This window comes from Myiozetetes cayanensis, unplaced genomic scaffold (genome assembly GCF_022539395.1).
Source record: "Myiozetetes cayanensis isolate MyiCay16 unplaced genomic scaffold, myiCay2020 scf5-8, whole genome shotgun sequence".
Taxonomy (NCBI): domain Eukaryota; kingdom Metazoa; phylum Chordata; class Aves; order Passeriformes; family Tyrannidae; genus Myiozetetes; species Myiozetetes cayanensis.
Window position 1 is genome coordinate 109,849,342 of NW_026087742.1, and position 22,787 is coordinate 109,872,128.

The 22,787-nt window shown below is 48.2% G+C and overlaps 1 protein-coding gene across 2 annotated transcripts; it reads left to right on the forward strand.

The window, feature by feature from the left end:
• The first annotated feature begins 1,246 nt into the window (after nucleotides 1-1,246).
• NYX (nyctalopin) lies at nucleotides 1,247-15,115 on the forward strand. Of its 2 annotated transcripts, XM_050331460.1 has the most exons (5): nucleotides 7,731-7,889; nucleotides 8,734-8,800; nucleotides 8,970-9,121; nucleotides 9,244-9,319; nucleotides 12,948-15,115. In XM_050331460.1, exons 4-5 carry the CDS (start codon nucleotides 9,298-9,300, stop codon nucleotides 14,345-14,347), a joined length of 1,422 nt encoding a protein of 473 aa, XP_050187417.1. In that variant the 5' UTR covers nucleotides 7,731-7,889; nucleotides 8,734-8,800; nucleotides 8,970-9,121; nucleotides 9,244-9,297; the 3' UTR covers nucleotides 14,348-15,115. The 2 variants fall into 2 exon arrangements, with proteins under 2 accessions (XP_050187418.1, XP_050187417.1); XM_050331461.1 differs by lacking the exon at nucleotides 7,731-7,889 and adding an exon at nucleotides 1,247-1,375 and having other exon boundaries at nucleotides 8,734-9,121.
• The last annotated feature ends 7,672 nt before the right edge of the window (nucleotides 15,116-22,787 follow it).

Consider the following 22,787-nt stretch of genomic DNA (forward strand, 5'->3'; position numbering starts at 1 on the left):
CTCCTCCCGGAAATGTTTGCAAATCCCATCTCCTCTTTCACTCTGTGTTCCTGCCAGACAGAAGCTGCTGGCATTATGTATTCATTTCGCTGCACAGTGTCATGGTTTCGACAGGAGGGGGGGATAGTCCCCTTTCGATCCGTGCCGGCCCGTCGCTTCTGTCGGTGGGGCACTTCTTCAGGGAGGGGGTGGTGTGGGTTTGGCTCTCTCCACACAGTGGAAAGCAGGGAGCTCGGGGCTGCTGTTTTGTCGGGGGAGCACTGAAAAACCTGCTGGTGCATGAACCGTGGGTGATGCTGCAGCGGAGCACAGTTTGTCCCTGCACACTCCCAGGGGAGCGGTGGCAAACGCTCATTTCAGGCTGGCGTGGGATGGAGCTCAGAGAGCTCGCTGGGGCTGGGTGAATGAGGAGTGCGAGCGGTGCCCCAGCGACACCTGACGGAGCCTGTTTGGACTGGGCTGGCTGGTCATGCACGGGCATGACAGAGGAAAGGCAGACAGATTTCTGTATGGAAAGGAAGGCACGTTCCATGCTTGAATAAATGTAGTGTTCTGATCCCCCTCAGCTCCCAAACCACTTCTGTCTTCGGTTTAACAAACATTCAGGCCCAGAGCCTCGAGGGTGTTTAAGCTGCTGACATCCTTTGGCAAACACCTGATCCTTTTTAGGTCACTCGAGTGTGAACGGAGCCACCTAAACACAGGTGCTCCTGCCCGGCACAGCCCCAGAGCTGCAGGGGTGGGTCTCAGACAAGGTGTGTCCAGATCTTGGCTTTGCTGGCACAGCCTCACTGTATTGTGTTCCTGCCCTGGCTGCTCATCCCATTCCCCTGCAGATGCTGCTGCCTGTAGAGTTGTGAGGGACCTGTGTGTTCTCCTCTTTCCTGCACCCTGAGGTGAGGCTGTAGCCTTTCAGCTGGAGACCCTCAGGCAACGTGCAGCCAACTTGCAGCACCTGAAGGGTCCCTGGGACCTGATGGGATGTTCTGTCAAGGTACCCACTGAGCATCTACCCTGAATAATAATCTGAGTGTGTCCCAGCTTGGTGCTTTTATTTGTTGCTTCCAGAGTCTGCTCTTTCCTTGCAAATTTTAAATTGCACCACTTGCAGCTCCAAGCAGTGAGGTTTCCCTGTCTAAGGGGGGCATTTCTGTTCACAGAATACCAGAGGCCATTGCTCTGGTAGGAGAGAGAGAGACTGTGGATGGGCTGTCACCAAGCGCACCCAAGTGGCTGCTGAGAATTCTCGGAGAGTGCCAAGGAGGGAGAGGATATGTTTTGGATGCCCCAGGACTGCTGCCCTATGTGGCCTGTCATGCTGCTCCTTCTGCCCCCACACCCTCATGTACCAAATGTGTCTTCCCTGCACAACCTGGTAAGTCTTCAGAGGAGAAGTGTGAAAGAGCTGCTAAAATCAGAGGGAAATAATAACCATAGTGAGAAATTCTGGGTAGAAGGCACTTTTTTTTTTTTTGGGGGTGGGGTGGGCTGTGGTATCTTGCAGAGCCCTGGTGTGATTTATTTTTAATGCTGAACATCCAGCCCTCCATCGCATTTCCCACAGCTCGGCTTCACCAGTGTGCTTCTGCAGCATCTCCCTGCCCCTGCCTCATACACATTGTTTGCCTCCTCACTTATTTTCTGTTTCCTGCCATACAAGGAGGGCAGATACTCTCTTCTCTCTGTTACAACTCAAATCAGGCGCAGTAGCTCCAGCAGCCTGTTGCAACACACTTGTTGCTAAAGCCCAGCTGTTGTGGCACAGCTTTTCTGACAAGAGCAAAGAGGGTTTTCCCCACCTGTCTGTGAATCTGACTCAACCTGCACAGCATCCCTGGATGCAACCTAGAAACAATTAAGGGAGGAGCAGGCTGCAGTGCTGCTGCTGTCAAGCCAGCAGGAGCGGAGCTTTCTCTTCCCATTTCCAGTTACTCGGCTTGGGACTCAGTGCTGATCCTATCCAAGAGCTGCCTCCTCTGTCACCGTCAATTCGATGCCTCAGAAAAAGGTGTTGAACCCCTTCTCCCACAGGTACCGAGGTCTTCTGCAGCTGGCAGGAAACAAAGCCTTTTGGATGAGCAGAAGTGCTGTACTTCTGTGATCCATAAATATCCCCAGTGCGGGGGATTTGCTGTCTTTGCCATGTCATGCCACAGGGACTTTTTTTGGTGACGCCCCGGGTTGGCACGGAGGAGGAGGTGTCAGCAGCCCATAAGATCACAGGCAGGGAATGAGTAGGAAGAAGAATATGTGGGTGTAAATCTGAGCTTATCTCCTGCAGTGGCTGCTCCCCTCCCACCCCCCGGCTCTGCTAGCTTTAATCATCTTAGACCCGTGCAAAAACTCTGCATATGTCAGGTGGGGGATGTGTGAGTAGCTGCATTACTGGAGCTGGAGAATCTAAACCCCCTGCAGATGGGCTTGGTGGAATCCTGGGGAGAGCAGTGTGACAGATGTCTGCTGATGGCTGCACTGGTTGCTCCCAGGGCAGCTCCTGATCCCAGTAACTACTCCATCTCCCCTCTGGGGTGCCCTGGAGCAGTGCTGTGTTTTCTCACCAGAGTTTCATGTTCACCATGCCTGGACTCCCTGAGTTTCTTTGTCTTTTATCCATGACATCCTTTCTTAGTGGCCCAACACATTCCCCACCCTGTGGGGAGCTTTTCCTCATGCAGCTGTGGGGAGGAGCCCTGGAGACTTTCTTGTGTCCCTTTCCTTTGCTAGGAGGGGGCACGGCTGAAAGGTGTGTGTGTGGCTCTTTGTATTGCAGTGCACGTTGGCTGGAAGGAGAACTCAACCACAGTGAACAGTTTTTCATGAATTCTCTTGCTGTGTTTTCATTCCAGTCCTTTAACTCATCTGGGCTTGATTACTCACAGACTGCATGGCCATTGCATACTCAGTAAGGCATGATAAGTTCATTCAACAAATCTTCCAGATCATCTGTAATTGTGCATTGCTCTAACCTCTGGTATAATGTACTTGTTATTAGGGTATTGAAGTTTATTCCTGATTTGATGCTTTGTTCCTTTCCTGCCTGCCAGCATCTTTGACAGACAACAGATTCTATTTTAGATCTATTACCAGGTGATTATGGCTGGTTGGCACGTTGGAGTTCTCCTTGTTACTTGGCATTCAGAAGTGTTGGTCAGGCAGGGGAAAGTACCATGACAGGTGGAGTGAAAATCACATTGCAGCACAGGTGTAGCCCCCCCCCAGATCCCTTCATCCAAGAGTTCCAGGGCTTCTGGTTCATTCTCCCCAAGTACCCTACCTGGCTACAGAGCAGAGTGCTGATAGAAATGTCTGAGTTAAGCAGAGAGAGGTGAATGATGAATCTGCCCCAAATGTTGGCAGGGGAGAGAAGGTGGCACTGCTCCTGTCATGGAGGTGGGAGAGATGAATCACCAGGAGGTGAATAAACTGTCTCATGAGCCTTGGGAGGGCTGTTGGCCTGGTCAGTGTATGGGCTGTTGTATGTTTAGTGCAGATAGGCTGAATCAAGAGGTGTTTGCAGGTCTGTGTGTAAGTTCACTGTGCATTGCCCAGACATGGCTGTGGAGGCAGATTTATTAGGATGAATGGACTCACCAGCCACCAGAAGCCTGAGCCAGTTTTAGGCAAGGCCAAGAGTCACAGAGCGGATGTGGGAGGCGTAGATTCAAGTTCCTCTTCAGCTTTAGTTAATACAGATCTGAGCCCAGCTTCCCCTCCTTCCCCAGGGCTGCTCTGGGTATTGTGGGGAGTTACCTGGTAACCCAAATGGAGTTGTTTTTCAGTACTGCATCCATACTCTTGTACTGCAGTGGGAAGCAGGAACTTGCTTCCATGGCAAATGCTGAGCCCCTCACTGCAGAGCAGCCCACACTGCTCCTTCCTTGCTGAAAATGTTACTGTTTGATTGGCACGAGGGAGATGTGAAACCACATCCACAGGATGGGCTGGGAGAGACCTGGTGAGCTGATGTGAAAGCCAGTGGCCTGGACAGGAGAGGGTCTGTGTCCCTCGCTTGCCAGGCAGTTGGAGGATTTGACCTTGATGGAGCTCCACTCCCTCCCCCTGGCTCCCTGTTGCCTGTGCACGGGCCCTGCATGGGGTGGGTCTGACTGGGCTGTCAGCAAAGGTTTGGGCTGACAGATGAACACACTAGCCCAAGGTTTGCTGTGCACTGCGTCTGCTTCAGGCTGCCTACCCTAGAGTGTGCTGTTCCCTTGCAGAAGATGCTCGTGCTGCAGCTGCAGGCTCCTGCTGCAGGCTTGGCCACCGGGCAGCAGCTGGGCTGGGCCATCAGATTTGGTGCCCAGCTTGATTCTTTCTGCTCTTTTTTGGCATCACTTCCTTACCCTCCGTGTGGGTAAGCAGCTTTTTGGTGGCTGTTTCTTGCCAAGTGCTGCTGCTGCCTGCCTTGTCTCATCTCTGCTTCCTCCTTCCATGGACCAGGTGGTGAAGAGTCCCCTGGGGTTACTCCTGTGGGCAGCTGCAGCCAGCTGAGCCCTGCCATGGGGCACTGCCTGACTGCTGTAGGGATGAAGGAAGGCCTTACAGGAGAGCCCCTGTATTTGCCTACAGGTGCCCTCAGGGCTCTGGAACTTTGTGCCTGAGCCAAGTTTGGTGGCCTCACTCCAAACAAAAATGAAACCCCTGCCTGCAGAAGAGAAGCTGTCCTCTCTTTTGAGCAAGGGAAAGGCTCTTTAATCCTTGCTCCTGAAGTCCTGGTTGGCTCCTCAGCTGTTTCTGCATCTCCTGTAATCATCAACATCACGCGTGTACCAAGCACTATTTTTGGTGGCAGCGCGGTCTGTGCTGCGGCTGCAAACCCCAGCACAGCCACACTGGTCCATCCTGTCTGCTCAGAGCACAGTAATCCCACCACAGGGGCCACCTCCCAGCCCCAAACCTACGCCATCCGGAGCTGTGAGCACAGCCGGCTGTGTGACCACCCCCAGTGCCGTCTGGTCCCACAGGGCAACAGGAGCCCTGCCGAGAAACGCTGAGGCAGCTTCTTCAAAGGTCACCCCAGCGATTACGTGTGCAGGAAGGGCTCAGCTGTGCAGCACAGCTGTGGCTGTGAGAAGAGGGGAAGCGAGCACCGAGCTGTGAGTGCTGTTACAGAAGCTCAGGAAACCAAAGCCTGGGGCAGGCGGAGGGGCTCGGGCGCGCTGTGGCACAGGGTGATCAACCCCCAGGGCTAGTCCCACACATGCAAACAGCTATCAGAGGTTAAAAACAAGGGACTGAAGATGTTCAGCCACCGGAGTCAGGCAAGCAACTCTGCCTCTTCAGTGCTGCGAGGAGGGCAGTGCTTGGCTGGAAGGATCCGGATGTGCAAAGCCCGGATTCCATCTAACCCAGCACTGGCGTGTAATAGTGTGGAGGTGCCCCCAAAACTGCACACCCTCAGCTGTCTTGTCATCCTGTCCATGCAGATGGGCCCTGCTGAGGGCCATGGTGGTGCCCACAGGTAGGTGGCTAAAGTAGGTGAGATGAGACCTCTCACCTTCAGTTAGGTGAGATGAGTCCCACCAGCCGTTCTTAGCCAACCTCTGGAAAAAAAAGGGAACGTTTTAATCTCAAGTGGAACCACTGCAAGAAGCAGCCCCCAGTGTTTTAAGTCATATCAATATGTATCAGAGATAGGAGCTACATTCGTATCCTTAAGTCACCATCACATGGAATGCCCCTGGCCATGAAGAAATGGATTGTTACAAGCAATCTTGCATCAAGTCTGCACAGGCTTGTCCTGCAAGACAAACTTTTCTTCACTGCCAGCTGGTGAAGCTGTGCCAAGGTTTATGTCCCTTCAGCACACGCTGCTGGAGCAGAGTGGGCTCCTCCAATCAGTACTGAATTCTTCAAGTTTTTTTGGTGGAAGATCAGATATAATTTTTTTTTTTTTTTTCAGTGGTAGCATAGCTCTGCTGCTTTCAGGTGTCAGATGCACTGCTCTGTTGACCTCTGGCTTCTCTGAGTTCCTAGAGATTAAAAAGGAAGAGCCCTTGGTATTAAAAAAATTAACAGCACAGAGCTGCTGTAGCAAGGGCTGCAGCTTCCGAGTCTGCTTCCAGCCTGGCAGCCACAGCAGCTTCCCAGCACTGATCATCTCTACTGTGCTCAACCCTCAGCATTAACCAGCCATGAGTCATGCTCTGAAAAATGCTGAGGTGTGGTTTGAAGCCCATGTTTGGTTCTTTTGAGGATAAATGCTGGTCTCCTTTATGTACCCTCTGGTGTTTAAGGTTTCCTACCTAAGATGACTTAGAAACTTCTCCTTTTCAGGCCTCTTTCTCACATTCTCATGCCCTTTCAGGACCGAAGGTTATGAGGAAATGAATCAGAAGTTGCCAAAAGTTCATGGGAGCCACTGGGTGTCTGGCTTGGTGCACCTGCACTGCACTTGCTGAAGCTGCTCGCAGGGTGATGCTCCTTGACCAGCTGCCTGCTGTGGGAGCCTTTCCTAGAAACTGTGACCTCAGTGTGCCTCTAATTCCCAACTCCCCAGCCTGCCCCCGGGGCATGTGCTGAGGTGTTCACACCATCTCTGTGCTGTGGTCTGGAGGTGTGTGAGGCTCCTGTCCGTGGATGATGTACAGAAATACACTGCTGTGAGCCTTGGGGCTGCTGCTGCTGGCCAGGCAGGAGCTCCAGGTGTGCAACACAGGTTTGCTGGTGAGGCTGTGGATGGGAGGGCTCGTGATGGGGCAGGACATGGGCTGCTTCTGCTGTTTTACCTCCAGCCATAGCAGATAAGTCCGGAATGGGACTGGGCTGGATCGCCAGGCCAGCTGCAGTCACTGAGCTGTGCATGTGGGATGGATGCTGATGGCAGAGCTGCTGCCAGAAGCTCCTACAGGAGTTGACACCCGTGCTGGTCTATGGTGAGGCTGCTGCTGCAGTAGCTCTCTGGGGTGTTCCCTGCCAGCCTTCCTGCAGCAGCCAGCTTCGGCAGCACTGCTAACAGCACCACAGCTGCTGGTTCTGCAGCAGGCACCTACTGTAAATTAGGCACCCCCACCCCAAAGGTGACTGCTGAGGTGCTCACAGTGAGGCACAGGGGAGCCCCAAAGTCTCAGCAGAAATGCGGTGCCTTGGTGCAGATCAGCCCCTCCTGGGTTCGCATTTGTTGCAAACAGAGCTGCAGGTCTAATCCCTGGGGAGCTGCCAAGTGATCAAACACAAATTGTGCCCGAGTCCCACGTACCTTCCCTGTCCACTGCCCCCCGCCTTGCAGACAGCACGTGTGCACCTGGGAGGAGACGCGATTTCTGGTACCACTGTGGGGGCTCTCGTAAACGCTGGGGAAGGAAAAGCTGAGAATAGCACTTGTCCCTCCTCCTCCCGCCTTGTCTTCTCCATGGCTGAAAGGCCGGTGATCTGCTTTCTGTGATCAGGTGGATTGATGCTTCCTGGTATTCCCGTGGGAATTGGGACTTTCAGGGGAAACATCAGCTGCCCCGTCACTAGGGAGCACCCAGGCAGTGCCACTTCTGTCCCCACGAGGTCTCCAGCAGCTTCAGCTCCGTGGCGGAGGCTGCAACGTGCCCGTCCGTGGCTTTGCAAATCTCTTTCCTCCTCTGCAAAACAGCGCGGAGGTGCAAAGCTGTGGGGGTTGTTACAGCAGGGGGGGTGGGAAAAGGTATCCTTCAGCTAAAAACAGTGCTATTTGGGTCATCCCCTCCCTTCCAGGCTGCCCCCAGCACCAGCCTGCTCACGCTGTTGAGACAGACACAAATTTCCGGAGGTGCCAGCCAGATTCCTTGAGACTGAGGGAGAGCCAAACCAAAATAAACCTGATGTAGCTGGGTGCTTTAATTTTCAGGAAGAGCCGAGCAGCAGCAGCAGGCTGGTTTCCAGCTGAATCTTTCCTGCTGTATCAAGTGTAAATTCATCAGGTATTCCATTTCCTGGAATAAAAAAAAAAAAAAAAGAGTAGAGCTATTTTTCCCTCTGACATGGTGAATGCAATTACCTAAGGCATGGGAGGCTGAGATAACTCACTTAATTCAGCCCCCACTCTCCAAAGAAACCATCATCATTCTGTCAGAAAAGGCTTTAAAACCCAATTCACATCCTGAATGCTAAAACATTGCCACGTACAGAAGCTGTCCTTACGATTTCCACGCACCAGCTGCAGCATCACAAGCAAAACACACTCAAAGACAGGGCAAAGTTTGTTATTATCAGGGCCATATACACCGTGCAAGCTCCAGCAAGGGTTTGCTGACCCTTCTCCCAGTGTGGTTGTCCTTGTCCTTCAGGAGCAATTCCCAGCACAGCAAAGCCCACTGGCATCCTTTTAGCAGTGTGGGAGCCGTGCTGGGGCTGGGGAAATGTGCATGGGGAGAGTCCCAGGCTCTGTCTGTTTGGAGAGCTCAACGAAGGGAAGCCATAAGCCTCTGCTTGCCCCCAAATTTAATTCCATTTAGGCTGCACTCTCCCACCTCTTCTGCCCTTACATAATGGGGAGTGGAGTAATGACTTTCAGCAGTGCTGTTGGAGTGGCAGTAGTCCAATTCTGGACTGTGGTGTTTGGTTTTTTTTTTTTTTTTAATGGTGGGGGGAGAGCAGGTTGGCAGAGGGGAGAAAGCATCAGTTTGGTTTGTGTGCAATCCCTGTTTTGCTCTGGGAGCTTTAGAGGACAGACACATTCTTCCATCTCGGCTAATCCTCCTCTGATACAGAGGATTTTCCTGCCATTAAATGATAGCTTGTGAGAAAAAAATGCCAACTTTCCAGGGGCTGACTCGCATGGCTAATGGCAGCCTCATGAGCAGGAGGGAGGACACAGCCGCTGCCCGGCCAGGTAAGCAATGCCTCTGGCTGATTTCTGTTGGGAATTTTAGTTTCAACTATTTGACCCTAAGCTGGTTACGCTCCTCTGTACCACCACCCATTTCCTGGGGAGGCAGCCAGTCTGTTGCTGTGGGTGACCTCTCCAGTCTATTGCTGTTGGTGACCTCTCCCCACATCAGATAATAGGAACCTGACCTTGGCACGGCTGGTGGGGAGGATGTGGATGAGCTCCTGAAAAGCAGTGGCAAAAAGCTGCAGGATTCCCTGAGAAGGTCAGTGGTGGAAGAAAGATACTCACCAGGAAGGTGCTGGGGACTTCTTCAGTTCGAAAGTGTGTGAGAGAAGAGCTTTTTTCTTCATCTTCCTTTCTAAGCATAGATCTTCTTGTGGACAAATGACACAGGGAAATGACAGAGGATGAAACCTGTCTCTGTTCTTCCCGTGTGCTTTTAGATCCCTCAAGTTTGTTTGCCAGACCTGAAATGCCACTAGGGAATAATCAAGGTAATGTTTGCCATCATTTTAAATGGTGAGTATACTCTTATTCTTCATTACCCAGTAGTAGAGATTAGATAGATCATTTGGAAAGGTGGTGGTTAAATACTCAGTTATTGCAATCATTCAGTCATTGTCTCTTTACTCATCTTAAAACTCTGCAACCTTTTTTTTTTTTTTTTTTTTTTCTCTTGCTGTTTCTTCCAAATACTGAATTTCTGTAGTATTTAAAAGAGCAAAAGAGATCGTCACTGGGGAATTTTGTTTATTCCTTAGTGCCACAAGTATTTTTTACCTTACTGTTTTATTTAACTGGTTTTCTAAAACACGCATTTCATTTGAGCACCCTCTGTGTCAATGAGCTGGAGGCATCTTCCAGCTGCTGCCCTGTCTGTGAACACAGCATTAAAAGCAAAGAACTCTTCTTTGCTTTTAATGAACTTACTCTTTCCCTTTCTGGGGAAAGAGTAAGGTGGGAAAGGTGGGAATGTTTAAGGCTATGTTGGTCAGAGATCAGGGGAGAGCTAATCTCCTGTGCTCTGAGCAACAGCTCTCCCAAGGGCTTAGTGGGGATCAGGCAGAGAGTGTTTTCCAACTTCCTTTGCAAGAGAAGGAGGGAGAAATTGCTACAAAGAATGCTGTGCTGAGGGGCATTTCTGATCCTCGAGTGCTGGCTTTCCATGTCTGCACAATGCAAAGAGTTACACTTATAAACAGAGATCTTAGAAGTCTGCTGTGAAATGCCCCTTGCAGAAGACCCAGATTTGGCACTTGTGTATAAGGAAAACAGGCTGGATATGGCTTGGGTATGAATATTTCCTTAATTGAGTGATTAGAGAAGAAGCAGGGAGGGGAAGGAGCGGATTTGGTTATCAGCAGACTTGTTCCTACCCTGCACACAGTGCACACAGCAGTGGGTGCAGGTCTGCTCTGAAGGCCAGAGATGTGACTGAGCCTGGGGCAGCTGGTTTTGAGCATTGAACCTGCTCAGGACAGTCTCACCTATAGGACAGCCTATGCACATGTGCCCCTCTGGATGTCACCCTGAGCCCATACAAGGCTCTCACTCCAGCAGCAACACTCGCATCCATCCTTTTCCAGACAGCCACCTGCAGTCAGACATTTGGGAACAGGCAAATCCTTAATCTGTCTGGCCCTCAGTTTATGTAACTGCCTGACAAAAACAACATATGCCCCTGTTGGCAGGCACTGGGGTGGGCTGGTGCGAAGGGTAGGGAATGAGGCAGCCCCTGGGCAGGCTGAACAAAGAAAGAGCAATCTGAACCCAGTGTGTCCTCCCCTTCTCTTGTCCTTGGGCTCCTCATCTGCTGTCCTCCCAGGGCCCTGTCTGAAAGAGACTTTCCTTTAGCTGTGGCTGTTAGATAAGGGCTCAGGGAAAAAGGAGGAGAGCAGACAAAGAAACAAAATGACAACCTGTCTGAAATCCTTCCCACTTCTCAGAGTCCTTCACTATCATTTATCCTTGAGGTGATGCTGTTTTACTAATTCTCCAGTCACGATAGTGTGGCCAGGCATGATGGGACCTGAATTTCGATGAAGAGGCCGCATCTAAAGTCCTTCTGGGATGTTCTCTCCGTGTATCTAAATCCTTCTTCCACATGCAATGACCAGGATGGTTCAAACAGAACCATCTGGGCAGTTCCTGGATCGATGCCCTTCAGTGGGGACCTGCCCAGCAACTGGTTTTGCAAAGTGTCCTGCTTGCAGAAGCCACAGGCAGTGTAAACTCCTAAATACAGTCCCGTGCATGTTGCCTTTGAAAAGAGTGGAGGAAAGGCAGAGAAATTGCAGCTCGAACTGTCATTTGTTCTGTACATTAAAGCCTCGGGGACTGTGACAATAAAAGCTTGACGCTTGCTGAAGCTGATGCTTCCTGGCATATCACCTCACAAGTCTGTCTTAATGAAAGTGCCCACTGGGAATACAGCTGCAGTGGGCAATCGCTGTGCTGCAAACTGCAGGGAGGGGCAGCCCAGCTGCTGGGAGCTTCCCTGTCCACACACTCTGCAGGATTGGGGGGAAAGCCTGGCCCTTGGCCCTCGGAGCCAGACGTGACCACAGCAGTAGCAGCAGCAACATAATCCCAACAGTTCTTTTAATAAAGGTGGCTGTTGGTATCTCATGGGTTTTTTTTAGGAAAAAAAAGAAAAAAAAAGAAAGAAAAAGGATTATGCTTGTGTGGGAGCCAATAAACTGCAGCAGAAAAACCAGTCAGGAGAAATAGCACCATTTCCTGATAGTGATTAGTTCTCTGGTGTGGCTGCTCATTTTGTTGAGCAGCAGGTAGGATACGCCCTGGAGAGAAATTGCAAAACAGGCTCTGCCTTCAGTTCTTCTTCTCTAATGAGTTTATTTTCATAGAATCAGAGAATGGCTTGTGTTGGAAGGGACCTTAAAAATCATCCAATTCCAACCACTCTGCCATGGGCAGGGACACCTTCCACTAGACCAGGTTGCTCAATGCCTCATCCAACCTGTCCTTGAACATTTCCAGGGATGAGGCATCCACAACTTCTCTGGGCACCCTGTGCCAGTGCCTCACCACCCTCACAGTAAAGGATTTCTTCCATATGCATAACTTAAATGTCCCCTGTTTCAGGGGTAAAAACCATTTTGCATTTAAAAAAATAATTCATTTTTTTTCAGATGTTTTGTTGACTGGATGTTTTTTCCTCACAAAAAGAACCTGTCTATGGAGGCTGATGTCTCCCATTCCTTTTGTTCTTCTCTGATTTCTCTGCAAGAGCTTTCTTCTCCTCCTTGTTGTACACCCACCTGCGTGGGACTAACCTGGAAAGAAACAACAGCCACATACCTCCCATGCCAGGCTTATAAAGGACAAAGTAGATGTTCCCATCAAACGTAAGGCACTATGGTGACTGGCTTGAGAATTGGTAAAACAGTAAAAACTGTGCTGGAGGTGCAGAGAGTCTCATCTATGATGAGATCATGAAGTGAGCGGTTGAACAGTGTATCTTAATTTGTTTTTAGTCATGCTGTTCTACCAGTACACACTGGGAATGTGTTTTTAAACACTGTACTACATCCTTCAGAGCTGATAGTTCCCCTTCCAGTGCTGCACTGGCTCTGGTGGAGAAATGTTACGTTGAGTGAACAAAGGAAAGAAGCAAAAATGATGAATTTGACATATCCCCAGGCAATCAGCTGATCTCCCCCTGCTCACTGCCTGACTCAGCATACGCTGTCCTCCCCTCTTCCCCATACAGAAATACTGATATAATCCGCAGATGCTGGCCTTCAGAACATCTCTGCCTGCTCCCTGGCCAAAGAAATCACTACCTTCTGCCTGGCCAAACTGTGTCCCCACTAGCCTGTAGACAGACCAGTCACAGAGACTCTAAGAAATACTAAAGTCTAGGTGGGGAGAGCAGTTAACCAGAGATGATGCTCTAATGACACATATTCTCAGTGGGTTTAAAAACCCCCACAGAAGATTGTTAGGAATCCTTAAAAGGGCTTGCTGGTCAGCACTGGTGTACAGGTGGCACTTAGCCTGGCTAGAAGGGAGGCAGAGACAGCGTAATTTCTTTTTCCTGTGGTGACTAATTCACTTGCTAACCGTGCATCCCTACTCTCTCCTGCCCACGCCTCCGTGGGGATGGCGCGTTCCTCCCCGGCAGTGATCCTTTGGATCCCTCATGCCCACGGGGTTTGGGCCTGTGTCCGGTCCTGCCCTCCCAACTGCGTGTGCACCCAGGAGCGGAGCTGCTCCGTCCTCTGTGACCGCGCCGGCCTGGGGCAGATCCCCAGCCAGTTCCCTTGCGAAGCCTCTTCAATCAACCTGGACAAAAACAGCATCAAGTTCCTCTCCGAGAGGGCCTTCGGGACCTTGCCTTCCCTCAAATCCCTGTCGCTCAACCACAACAACATCTCCTTCATCACGCCGGGGGCTTTCAAGGGGCTGCCCAGCCTGACCGAGCTGAAGATGGCCCACAACGAGTACATCCGCTATCTCCACACGCGGACTTTCACCGCCCTCAGACGGCTGGTGAGGCTGGACCTGGCGGACTGCAACCTCTTCAACATCCCAGACAGGATCTTCATCGAGCTGCCCGCGCTGCAGGAGCTCTTCTGCTTCCAGAACAACTTCCGAAGGATCCCAGGCGCCATCAGGGGCATGGAAAACCTGACCCACGTTTACCTGGAGAGAAACAGGATCGAAGCGGTGGCCTACAACTCCCTGCAGGGCCTGAGCAAGCTGAAGTACCTGAATCTGCAGGACAACAAGATAAATGTCATTCACGAGCGAGCCTTTCAGGCCTGTCAGAAGATGGAGTACCTGTACCTGAACGACAACTTGATCAGCGAGCTTCCAGAAAACTCCTTTGTTGGCCTGAGGCATTTGAAGATGCTCAACCTGGGGGGGAATTTTCTCAGGAACATTTCCAACACCTGGTTCAGGGACCTGGGGGAGCTGGAGATCCTCTACCTGGACCGCAACAGGATCAGCTACATCGAGGAAGGGGCTTTTGAGAACCTCACCAGCCTGGTCTCGTTGCACTTGAACAGCAACAACCTGACGACCCTGCCCTTCTCCGTCTTCGAGCCGGTGTATTTCCTCGGGCGGCTGTACCTCTTCCGCAACCCCTGGGAATGTGACTGCCGCATCGAGTGGCTCAAGGAGTGGATGGAGAATTACAGGCTTGTCAGGGATATTCCGTGTGCCTCCCCCTCCTCAGTAGCCGGGATTGACCTGACAGATGTGCTCTATGAGAGGTCGCCGGAGGGTTATTGCCTCGACCCGGTGGAGCTAAACATCACGTCTGAGGGTCCGACCCCAAGCGAAGAGCCTTGGTCTACCACAGAGAGCAAGTTCAACAGCCTTATCTCCAAACTCTTGCTCCAGATGGGCCTTCCTGAAGAGGTGTCAAACGCCACTGAAGTCTACGGTAACACCACGCAGCTGGATGGACAGACGGAAGGGGTTTCTTCCGGCGTGGGGGAAAACAGTATCGAGGCCGACTCCTCTTCTTTTTACCTCCCAGCACTTTTTACAGTGATTGTTTTGCAGTGCAAATAGTCCAAGGGCTGTGTGGACCACGGGTCCTGCTTAAGCATTTAGTCCTTGCACCTACTTAGTCATTAGGGGGAAGTTCGTGCTGGGGGCCTCTGATACACAACTGGCTCCAAACTCTTCCAGGCTGGGTTGGTTGGGTCTGTCTCCAGATTCCCCTGGGAGCTGGCGGGATCTGGTTCAAGGCTGGGTCCCACTCTGGGTGAGAAACCTGCCCTTTGGGTGTCTCAGAGCCTCCTGGATACCCACAGAGCTCTGTGGAAGATGAGTAGCTGCAAGGTTGAGTTTTGCCTAGAGAGACTCGTGATGTTCCCTGTACCTCAACAGGATTTTGATCCTTTCTCCCTCTGCTATCCTGGCACAGATGCAGGAGAGCCAGATGGACCCATGTTTGTCAAAACATTCTTCTCTGAGGCAAAGCTACTTAACAACATACTTATTAGTGTCATTTCAATGTATTTAATTTTATTCAATTAATATATTGTTTCAAGGAATATCCTGTTTTTATTTGTAGATTATTTCATGGCATGGCAGCAGGGGCAGAGCATGGTGATGACAAATGCAGCCAGGCTCTACTAAATATTTTGTATTTCCACCACTAATGTGTACCACATAGTGTATCATATTACATCATACTAACCAACCATGCTCTCATTTTCTTTATATGGCACCTTACATGTTTTATCTGTGAAATCATCAATGAAAGCTGCTAATATGATCAGAAAGAATTATAATGTTTTATGTATCAAAGCACATTAATAAAATAATTTGATATTTTGCTCACAAAAATAAATTAACTTCTTGACCCCCTGTTTTTTTTTCAGATCCTTGAATAACTCTGGTGGGTTTTTTTGTAGGCTACTCAAATGGGTGCATATGAGTGTCCTTTCATGGTCTAGAGCAAATGGCAAGCTATTTATTGCAGCATAAGTACTTTCACCTAGAGCATGACCACATTTATATCTGTGTTAAGCAGCAACACTTTGAAATGTAAGTGTCTATATAGAAATACATTTCTGTGATTTTTAAGTATATTATCAAATCATTATACGTGGCTTATCATACTATGGTGTACATGTTCATATGATATTATGCAATATATGCAAACCTTTATTAGTGCTAAAATGTCATGAAGGAGGAATAAAAATGGAAATTAATTTTAAGCAACTATCAAAATATTTTCCAAATCCCCTTTTTTCCCCCCACACCGTCCCTTTCCCAACCAATTGAACATGAATGTGGCTTCCTCTGGAAAGCCAAACCTCCCTGTTGCAATGGCTCCTCAGCTTTCTGTAGTTTCCCAAGAGAAAAAAAAAAAAAGCCAGATGGTTTGATAAATGCCTATTTGACCTGTTCCGTGAACTAAATTCAGTGAGTTTGGATTTCCAGGCTATTTATGAATCCATTAATCTTCTTAAGTGCTAAATTCATCTGTGTATTATAAGAGGCTGTTTTTCAAACCCAGTCCATCCCAGTGCTGTAGAGGCATATTAGGTTAAGGATGCCTTTACAGGAGTGGTATTTCATCCTGTCAGGGGAGGTTTATCAATAGGCTTGGCACAGATGGCAGGACACAAATGGTTGTATTTCACTTCCTATAAGTACGGATGCCTCATGATTGAATTGTTTTCATAACCCACATTTTTATTTTCTGTGCTGAAGTACATTAAAGCTGAAGATCGCCTTACTGTGCAATTGTTGAGTGGTTTTCAAGTCAATTACTGCTTCAAAGATGCTTCTGCTTTATCTGCAAGATGCACATCCGAATATGAATCAGAGAATCACAGAATCAATTGGGTTGGAAAAGACCTCTGAGATCATCGAGTCCAACCTTTGGCCGAACACCACTGTGTCAACCAGGCCATGGCTGACATGTCCAGTTTTCCCTCAGACACCTCCAGGGGTGGTGACTCCACCACCTCCCTGGGCAGCCCATTCCAATGCCCAATCACTCTTTCTGTGAAAAAATTCTCCCTAATGTCAAACCTAAACCTCCCCTGGTGCAGCTTAAGACTGTGTCATCCTCTTGTTCTATTGCTGGTTGCGTGTGAGAAGAGCCCAACTCCCACCTTGCTCCAGTCTCCTTTCAGGTAATTGTAGAGAGTGATGAGGTCTCCCCTGAGCCTTCTCTTCTCCAGGCTAAACACCCCCAGCTCCCTCAGCCTCTCCTCATATGACTTGAGCACCAGCCTTGTTACTCTTCTCTGGACCTGCTCCAGCACCTCAATGCCCTTCCTAAACTGAGCGGCCCAGAACTGGACACAACCCATAATTGCTTTTTTTTCTTTTTTTTTTTTTTTTTTTTCCCATTTGTTTTGAACCTTGTAATTAGAAAACAAGGTAAATTAGGGATCTGCCTTTTGCATGAACAGTGTGGTTTTTTTTTTTTATTTTCTTAGACTAGACTCTTGCTGCAAAACTGTGTTTCAGCTGTTAAACCTGAACCAGCTGTTGGTTACAAATTCATGGCTGAGAGTCTCTTCAGAACTCAACGCTGTTTTCAAAATCTGCCTCTGGACTGAGACACCTCCAAAAATGCCACAGGGCACACCCAGCTGAGACGCCACTCTCAGTTTACACTGGCTTTGGGACACTGATGTCACTGTGCTGTGGGCTGAGGTGCTCATAAAGCGGGTTCTGACCCAGGAGGGTGCAGTGCTGAATTTAAAAGCACCACAAGGTGGTTGCACTCACATCCCTCCGTGCCTTGCTCTCCATGCACTGGGGAGAGCAAACCTCTAATGGCCTGACAGTGACAGGGTGAGCATTTCATGGGTGTTCACACCGATGTCTTTCAGTTGAAGCAAGTGATTCCCGTGTGGGGAACGATGTTGTTGTAGCTCTCAGCCCTTCAGCAGGGCTCCAGGTTACAAAACCATCACCCTGCACAGATACCCCTGTCCCAGGTCAGACAGACACTGGGGTAGAAAACCTTCAGAGAATTTTTTGTTTGATGATTGATGGGTTGGATTTGGTTGCAGTGACTGCCAGTAAACTGACAGGCAGAGAAAATGGCTGAAAACTTCTGCCAAGCCAGTGTCTGCTTGGACTAACTACAAACTTTTTCAAGTGATGCTGGGCAAGCTTTAGATTTTTACATGACAGAGAAGCACCTATAGAACAAAACCTAAACATGGGCAAGATCAGCACCAAAGTTCTATTTGTCATGGGACAAGGCTGGTAGTTTAAACTCTAACATAAAGATGAACACAGAAAATAGATATTTCTGAACAGAGAAATATCTATGTCTCTTACCCAAAGCCTGATTTTGTTGACCCTGTGGTTAGTTGAACCAGTCTGATCTTGTACTCTGTGGTTAGTTTTAGCCTTGAATGCAAGAAGTTCATTACTTCTGCAGTTTTTCTTACCTTTGACCTTTGCCACATCCTGTGATTTTTATTGTACTTCCTTCTTCTTCTCTCTGTCTTTCAAAGGACTGATTTAGAGTTAATTCTTAACTTGCCCAGCATAAATCCGATTTTAAAAAGACCTAAAACTTCCATTAGTTTTTCTATACACACCTGATGGTTTAATTTTCATGCACATCCTACTTATTTGCTTTTTTGGTTAACAGCTAATTTCACTTTGGGCTTGTTCAGTATCTAAACCATGGGTTTTGACCTGTGACAGGAGCTTCTTGATGTGTCTGTAGATTTGCTATGGGCCAAGCATAAGGAGCCCTTTTTCTGCCTCCCTGTTTTCCACACCCTCCTTTCCTTGGCTGCAACTGCTTGTTCTTGCTCTGAGCCAAAACCTGCCTGTGCCCTGATGGTGCTGCTGCTGGGATTGAACTGGATCACTGCAATGGTCCACTTAAAACCCTCTTTTTTTTGGTGTTTAGGAGCCCTATAATTTCCTCCAGATTTTTCTGTTGGGGTTGGGCCATAAGTGGGTTAAACTGGGGATAATAAGAATAAAATGCAATTGCTGTATCTGAAAGGGGGACGAGCTAAATGGGAATGATGATGCTCCATTGCTGGTTTGCACCTCGTGATTTACTGGTGCCAGCAAGGATCTGGTGCAAGGGTACAGGGTGAAGTGTTCTCTTTATTCAGGACCCAAATAAATTAACAATTGCATTTAGGAAACACTTCAGCAAAACAGGCTCTGCACTACAGTTTAAGACACACTGTAAAAATGTTGCTCCAGCTGTGGATGGGTGAGATGGGATTATGCTGGGGACTCTGCAGGGCATGCCTGTAGATGAGCAACGTGGAGTGTGGGCATGAATTTTTGAATAATATGTTTATTTTTTACTTCTGTTCTGCTTAGAGCGAGGGCAGACTCACAGGCACAGGGATATTGGGAAGAGGTCTAGGGAGTCTTGGGGCTTTCTGAGGCAGAAAAGGGGACAAGCAGGAATCACCCTGGTGGGGTGAGGATTTGCTGGACTCACAGCAAACTGCGTCACACAGGAAGGTGTAAAAACACGTGTGGCTCGATGGGGTTTTACTTCTGGGCCTTTGATGCTGAGAACAAAGCTGTGAGTGCACAGTGCCAGGGGTAGGCACATGGGCAAATGCGATAAATCAGTAACAAAAGGACAGCAACTCACTGTGTGCACATGAATTGGGATGGAATTGGCAATAGCAATTCCTCACTGGGCTGAATGATCATGTCTCAGTGTGCTGTGACAATGAGAGATGCATCAAACACTAAGTGGACAGGCACCTTCTTGATGTATGAGACTGGCAAAGAGCCAGAAGACAAAGTATGGAAATAAATGGTAAACTTGCAATCAGACAAAGCTGGTTGTAAATATCAGTGCTGAAACAGGTGATCAATTATTTTAATAGGTAAAAAAAGTAGCAGTGAATTTGCAGATGCAGAATTTTTTTAGGCCAGTAAAGCTTAAAGGAGGTGTTGCTGAATTCCAAATTACTTGAAAGCCAGGTGGTTTGTAGCAATATGATAGATAACATAGATGTTGGCATGTGTAAGGTAATACATATTGGAAGACACCACCTCAATTGTTCAGGTGCATGGCTGGGTCTTAGGGAAAGGAAGACCTGAGAATTGCTGTGAAGAGCTGATGGATCAACTGACATCACAGACCAAACAAAATACCGTAAGTAACAGAGGCTGGGATAGGAAAACCAGCAAATAATTCCATAGGCTATTATGCCTTTTACTAGTGCATCCTCATCTGGAATATGCCCAGTTTAGGTCTTGAACATCAGAAAACACATAGCAACAATAAAATTTGGTGACAGAAGTAAACGAGGACGAGTCATGGAACTAAGAGTTCTCGTCATCCAGGAGCGAAAAGACTGGCTTTGTTTAGGAGAGACCTAGAGGGTGGTAATTCCTACAGGAGCTACAAAAATCCTTTTGTCTCCTTTGAAAGTTATCCAGTGCTGCACAGACTGTGGGCAGTGTGACACAAATGACCACAAATTATACAGATGAGTGAGACAAAGCCACAATGACCTGCACCATGGGATCCCCTGAGGATGTGGAAGCTGACTTTGATTCTTGGAGCTTTTCTACTTTCCTCCTCCTGGCTGTCACTTTTAAGAGTAGAGCTGTGTTTCTGTGTCCTTGGCTCAGACCTTGTCTGTGGTGGGTCCTGCAGCGAGTTCTGACAGGCATTAAAACCTGAGTGTGGATGCTGTGACACCTGAGGTCCAGCTCAGGACACATCTGGCCAAAGTTAACAGAGCACAGAAGGCATTTATGCCAACACCAACCAATAAAAATCACCATGGAGCCTTCAAGAATATTATCTATGGAACCAACTTTTTTGAAAGGGAATTTTTTTCATTAAATCACTAAAATGGGACAAATCACAGAAGAATAGAATGGTTTGGATTGGGAGGGACTTTAGAGATCACCTAGTCCCTGCCATGGGCAGGGGCACGTTCCACTAGGTCAGTTTGCTGATCCAGCCTGCCCTTGAACACTTCCAAGGATGGGGCATCCACAGCTTCACTGGGCAGCCTGTTCCAGTGCCTCACCACGCTCACAGCAAAGAAACTTCTTCCTCAGACCTAATCTAAACCTAACCCTTTTCATGTTGAAGCCATTCCCCCTTGTTCTGTCACTACCTGCCCTTGTGAAAAGACCCTCTCCAGCTTTCTTGTAGGTCCCCTTCAGGTACTGGAAGGCTGCTAGGAGGTCTCTCTTTTTAAAAAAAAAGAGTGTTTGTCAGGAACAGTTTGGGAAACAATGACAAACCAGCCTGAAGGCAAATGCAGGGACTGCAGGAGAGGGACAGATGCAACACAGTTTAAAAAACAATGCCCCAGAACCTGCTAACTGGAAATAATCGGTGCTAGAAACAATTACAAAGTCACCTACACCCCACAGACTGCAAAGTCCCAGATTTGAAGCTCTGTGAGCAGCTTCCTTGGCACAGTGAAGACTTCCTGGTGAGTGTCTACCCTCAGCCAAGAAGAGCCTCCTTCCTTCTTCCAGCCCTGGGAATTTCTTATTTCTCAGTCTTTGAAATTCTCAGTCAATGAAAAATCTTACACAGGATGCTGCCTGTGCAGCTTAAAAATGCTAGTTAATTTTTAATAATGCCAATTTAAGTAAACCTGCCTGTCTTTTGGGCAGCGAATGCCACGCCAGCATCTACAACACCTACTGAAATCCACATTTGAGACCAAAGTTACTGTCATGGGGTAAAAACTCTGATGAAACCCCAAGTTAGCTCTGTAATACTAAGCTGCACAGGCAGCAGAGGAATTGTTAACACCTGTATATTGTGGTATCTCTTTGCAGCCTTGGCACTCTAGAACACCTGGTGTCAGGTCCTTCCCCACACAACTCACAGCCTGAACAGACCACACCTGACGATGCAGGAGGGGATGTGCAGGAGGTGTGAAGTGACTCACCCTGTCTTGCACAGCAGATGATTCCTGGAGCCAAGCACAGCTCTCACGTTCCCAAATCTGCTGCTCCTGTTTCTGAGCCTTTGGCCATTTATTTTCTCTGTAGACAACCTACAACTGTTTGTTCATTTAATCCTACTGTTGAATTTCTATTGAAATGTCCCTTATAAATCCAAATTGGGTTGGGTAGAAACTCTTGAAGAGAGCATGTGGAGGTTCGGGGAACCTGGTAAATAAAGCATCAGTTTAGAGTGAGCAGCAATGTTACCTCATTACTGCACATGATCCAGGACACTTTGTGAGGCTCAGGTAGAGAGGATCTTCTCATTGTGTAGATCCTGAAAGGTCCTTTCCAGTGAGAAACTCAGCATGTGAACACCAGACAACACCAGAGACTATGACACAACCCAGCTGTAGTACAGCTGGGACAACAGGCAGGAATGGAGAGGTAGATGGTGACACCCCCAGAGATCTCTCACTTGCATTAATTGTTTTAATGATCAAAACAAAGAAATATGTTAAAAACATATTAATGAAAATACATGGCTAGACCAAAAGCCAAAGTTTCTTGAATTATTTGGAGTCTTTCCACTGCCTTCAAGGGATTAATATCACATTGAAGGCATATTCCAAATTACAGCCAGAGGGAAAACATTGAGCTCAGCCACACATACACACAGGAGAGTTTAGTTTAAGCTTTTTATTTTCTACCTGAAGTCCTGCTAAATTAAAATCACAAACTGTAACAAGACAATGTTGGTAGAATGGAACCCTCAAACTGCCAGCACTGAAGGCCCTTGGAGGATGACCAGTGCAGGGGCAGATGCTCAAGCTGCTAAAATCAACCAGGTATTTTCCTGGAGGCAGGATCTCTCTCCTCTTCCTTCCTTAACACTTGGGAGACACAGCAAAGCCTTTACTGAAATGCTTGTTCTGATGAGTGGAAACCCAGAATATTTTGCTTTAGGAGAGTCATCACCATTAGCTAACTTGTGAATTTTGGAGACAGATCTGGTTTTTATTCACTACAGAGTTTATCTGTATGCATTTTTTTTCCCTAACAATAAATGGAAAAAAAAAAGTTTTGAAAATTTTTGTAATAAATCGAAAACAACCTTGTGGAATTTATCTTCTTTCACCTACTGGGTAACTTCGTAAATCTTTACTGATTTATTAGCCAATAATCTTCACTGCCTTATGGTTTTGTTATATCTGTCCAACAAAAATGGCTGTAAGGCAGAGTAAGGAGATGCCTAGACATTGAAATTGTTGAATGCAGTGAAAAATGACTTGAGCTTTGAAAACTTAATTTCTGTGTAAGCCTGGGGTGGATTCTTCAGCGTTCAGTGCTATGTGCTGCCGTAACCTGCAATGTTTACTGCTTATTAAGACAAAATACTCTATGAAATAATTCATTGATCTCTCACCCCACCTCTCCCTTTGGCTACAATGGCTAAGAATCGTCAAAGGCCTTTTGTAAGAAGGCTGCTATGGGATACAGACGTTTGAAGCCCATTTTCTGACTGGTAGGAAACCACCCCTCAAAATCAAGTTTCTGGGTGTGATGTCACCTGCTCCCTCCCCTCACTTAAACAAAGATGCAGCCAAGT

Excerpts from the sequence above, each read along its gene's own strand:
- NYX (XM_050331461.1), top strand. The coding sequence starts at position 9,298 with ATGTTTGCCATCATTTTAAATG. Across the intron at positions 9,320-12,947 it reads GTTTGCCATCATTTTAAATG|TGATCCTTTGGATCCCTCAT; the intron begins GTGAGTATACTC and ends CCTCCCCGGCAG.